General features: G+C 42.0%; 1 protein-coding gene across 1 annotated transcript; it reads right to left on the reverse strand.

Annotated features, from left to right (window-relative positions):
* Positions 1-1,453: 1,453 nt before the first annotated feature.
* On the reverse strand, positions 1,454-4,159 carry LOC140235852 (uncharacterized). Its single transcript, XM_072315850.1, has one exon. The coding sequence runs from the start codon at positions 4,157-4,159 to the stop codon at positions 1,454-1,456; it is 2,706 nt and encodes a 901-aa protein (XP_072171951.1).
* Between the last annotated feature and the right edge of the window lie 546 nt (positions 4,160-4,705).

The raw sequence follows: 4,705 nt of genomic DNA on the forward strand, positions 1-4,705 counted from the left end.
CATGGCATGTTGCGTTATATCCGTTTTTGTTACATTTTGTTACTTTTTTTTTTGTGCCGAAACCCGAAAAACTTATAAAATGGAGTTTGAACACGATCAAATGAAATAAGGTTCGTTATTCCTATGGTTAGCTGAGGTGAAAATGATATAAGGTTCAGCATTCCCAAAGTTCGTTAATTCGAAGGTATATGTCAACCCGAAAATGAAATAATTTCCATATATTTCCAAAGGATCATTAGTACCCACCTTATTTTCATTATCGGATTAACGAACCTTATTCAATTTTCAATTTCCATTGTTGTTGTCTTGAAACCCCATGACGGATTTGGTAGGTAGCATCCCAAAAGTGATGGGATCTTTAGTTCTTCAATTAGAATCCCCAGGGAAGGCAATGGAATGGGGCCTCAGTCAATACATTTTTTTTTCAATTCAATTCAATGAAGGTTTATTGACAATAAAAAAGAACATGCAGCTCATTAGCTGAAATTGTTCATTTTACAATTAAAACAGAAATACAACATTGTACAAAATAAATATATATATTTGTGAAATTGGCTATCGATATGAATATGAATATGACGGAAACACTGTACAAACAGATAAAACACTGATATTTCAACCCGGCCTCAAATCCCTGAATTTCGAACCAAGACCCTAAAATTCCCATGGAAATTATCAACATACAGTACATGCATAAATATTTTCATTTTCGCTGATTAAAACCTTTGACCTCTTAACCCTCAATAAAAATGCATGTATTAAAATGATCAATAATGGAGTACGAATACCGAAAAATATTGCACATGTAAAGAAACAAATGATTGTAAAAAATCATTGAGTAACTGAACTGAGCAGGGAGTAATTAAATTTCTGAACAATAAAATAATTGAGCTTAATTATCGATACGCATCATAAACACAATCATATGGATGTAAACAAACTCAAGGCGCCGTTATGGCACAACATGTGGTTCTCAAAACAAGTCTAAAGCACATCTCAAATATAAAGCAATATTTCAACACAATTGACAAAGCATTAAAAAACAGTGTATTTATCACAAAGGTATTGAGTGCTTCTCATCCCCCCCCCCCCACCCACCAAGTCCAAATCAATGAACATCCAAGTTGTTAAATAAAAAACAAGATATCTAAAAATCCAAAAAGTTTCAACTTACACCGAACCAATTACAAATCCATGCATCAAAACATAAAAGAGAAAAAAAAATCAGCACCAAACAACAAACTTATAGCATCCAGCCTGACCCTTGACCCTTGACCTTTGACCCCACGACCTCAAAACTCTCAAGAGAATCATTGATGGGTAGAGATATGCACTTGAAATTGACCTTGATCTTTTGGACATGAACAAAATATGCATGAAATTTACTATCAAAAACACAAAGAGAATACTTTACAAAAGGTCAGGAATATTGCACATTGATGAGTAGAAAAGTCTACAAGCCATTGAGTAGCCTCACTAAGCAAGGGATTGTTGAGTTTCTGAAACGTTGTGTTCTGGTTCGGGGGATGTCGATATTTAACGAGTTCCTAAGGTTACGAGTTATGAGTTGGGAACGCTGAGGAGGAAGCATGTCACGGTGACGGGTAGAGCGAAGGAGGGATTTTCCAAAACTAGTGAGAAGGGAACTCCTTCTTTCAGACAATGACTCGATGTTCATATCGCGGAGAGCATCATTATAGGGGAGATATAAGGGGTAACTGATGAGGCGGAGAGCTCTCCTCTGCACCTTTTCCAACGCTTGTGACTGCTCATGAGTCAGGTTGGTGCACCACACTGGGGCAGCAAATTCAAGAAGGGGGCGGATATACACGGTGTACACAAACAACAGATCATTATGGGTAACTCCGTTTCTCCTGAGTGAGCACAAAATGTAGAGTCTCCGAGAGGCGCGCGAGATCATTTCCCGTAATTGACTATCCCATCTCAGGTCTGATCGGATGGTAACGCCAAGAATGCGCATGGAGGATACGACTTCAATCGGGTTGTTTCCAATAGTAATGACCGGAGGGGGGACATGATTACGCAAGAAGGTGAAGTGCATCAATTTGCATTTTTCAGGCTTGGGTTTCATGTAATTAGAATTGCTCCATTCACAAACAGATTCAATATGAGATTGCAAATTGTTGTGGCCGGCTTTGTGAGAGATTTCGACTATGCTCAGGTCGTCGACATACTTCCATCTATTGTCCGCTGTCAGGGCGAGGTCATTGACCATGATCAGAAAGATAATCGGGCCAAGTTTTGTCCCTTGGGGGACTCCGCACGTTAGTGATTCCGAAGATGACGTAGTACCCTTGTAGAGCACCGTCTGCGAGCGATTGGACAGGAAGCTGCAGATTGTAGGAATAATCGATGGGTTCACTTCAAGATCGATCATCTTTCTAACAGCTGTCGTATGGTCAACTAAGTCGAAAGCTTTTGTAAAATCAATGGCACAAAGATCGGCGTAGTGACCTGGTTTGTCAAGGCCTTTGTAGATTGTATCAAGCATGCTTATCAGGTAATGGCATACTGAGCTGCCTTTCATGTTTCCAAACTGACGAGGATCTATTACATGCGCGATATCAGACATAACCCATTGCGCGAGGAAACCCTCAAAGATGCGAGCTATTATCGGAGTGATCGAGATAGGACGAAGTTGACTGAACTCAACAACTGGAGTTGTCTTAGGCACCGGGCATACGGATGCTGTTTTCCAGGTATCAGGAAAATACCCAGAAGTAAGGCATTCGTTGAACAGATTTGTCAAAGGAATTGATAATTCGTAGGCAAATTCCTTCAGCAGGCGTATGGGCAAGTCAGATGGATGGCCAGCCTTGGATGCATTCAGACGCCGAAGTCGGTTGTAGACATCTCGTCGCTCTATGGTTGGGGGAGGCCAAGCTGGGAGATAGGCCGGTAGCTCAGAGAGGTTGCAACTGGGAAGCTGTCTACAGATGTCGGCAAAGTAAGTGTTCAAACGATTGGCAGTTATAAGACGAGAGATATCAGGATCTATTTCAAACTGGGGTCGCTTTTTAAGGCCAGAAAGACTTCTGATCTGTTTATGCCATTTCCCTGGTTCAGTCTCTTTTAATTGTTGGACTTTCTTGCAGTAGAAAAGCCGTTTAGCTATTTTGATTTTCCTTTGGACATCGTTTCTCAAGTTCTTGTAGAATGACATGTCCCCACACTTGAAGGCAGAATTACGAGCTGAAATGAGGGACCGAATGGTGTTGGTCATCCATGCTTTATCAGCTACTCTACGTTTGACAGTCACTCTGTGGAAATGGGATCTATACTGGTCAGAGAGAAGTTGTCGGAAAAAGTCAACTTTGGTGTCGACATCAGGTAGGGTATTGATAACTGACCAGTCCATCTCAGTTACCCACTGTCCGAAGGATCTGACAGCGGAATCTCGGTAAGGTCGATAGGTAAATTGAACAGATTGGCGGCAGGCATGATCATGAATAGACTTGAGAGAAATAAGTGAGTGGTCACTGTTGGCAATAGGAGCACATATAACTGGTTCATGGTACTCACAGGCAATGTCAGTGAAGATCTTGTCCAGTATTGCAGTTCCCCTAGTTGGGTTCGTGACAATCTGGACCAGTGCGGTATGTTGCTCCAAGGGTGACGCATCGAGATCGTTGAAATCACCGGTAATGAGTAACGAAGCACTGTCTGACATTGCTCTGATAGAATCAACAGTGTCAATCAGGTGGTTACAGAGCTCCTCTCTATGTTCCGATCGCGGCGGTGAGTACACAACAGCAACGTAGATGTGATTGCGCAACCGGAACTGACTGGAGGATTTTAGTTTGATCCATAGTACTTCAAGGTAGGTAGGGACGCAATCAATGAAAACTTCTGTTGCAGATAGATCATTGCGAACATATAAACAAACTCCCCCACCAGGACGATCGGGGCGATCTCGATGAAACAGGTTGTATCCAGGGAGTTCACATGCAGATGCAGATTTGTCCATGGAAAACCATGTCTCAGTAACAGCTATTAACGGAACATCCTTGTGCTGAGATCGCAACGTGGCTTCAAGGTCATCGATCTTGTTATTGAGTGACCTGGCATTGAAGACAATCAGTGATGGCGACACCGGTGCCTGTATCGTTGCTGGTTTAGGTTGACGTACATTATCCATATTGACTCCCTGTCTGCCAAAGTGTAACTTTCTATCATGTTCAGGGGTAATGATGACACTTATCTTCCTTTGCTTCCTCTTACCTGCTCGCTTACCTCGATGTGTGCGTTTATTTGCATTTAATCCCAGTTCACATACAACATTCCATGCCTTTTCGGGTAGTGGTCCATATGGAATATGTGCATTCATTCCATTATGTGTCCAGAAGCTGACATCATTGACAGAAAGGCGGCATTTCAAAAGGTAATTCTGGTCATGCAGAGACGTACAGGAAAAAATACTCTGTCCACATTGTGTACTGACCAGCAAAGCATTCCTTTTGATGTCGCGTTTCTCAGCTGAGTTGGCAGGACCCGGGTTTTGCTCAATGTCACCACATTGTAAGATAAGTTGAAACGTTGATTCTGCGTTGGCGTAGTACAAAATACGAGATCCACAGATCTTGCGACTTGAATGCAGAAAGTTGTGTAGTGTGGGGTTGAGAATACCGTGATAGCCATCTAGGTCACTGCAGATTCCATCGCTATTGTGTCCACAGTACAGGAC

The sequence above is a fragment of the Diadema setosum genome, chromosome 12 (assembly GCF_964275005.1).
Source record: "Diadema setosum chromosome 12, eeDiaSeto1, whole genome shotgun sequence".
NCBI classification, from domain to species: Eukaryota; Metazoa; Echinodermata; class Echinoidea; order Diadematoida; family Diadematidae; genus Diadema; species Diadema setosum.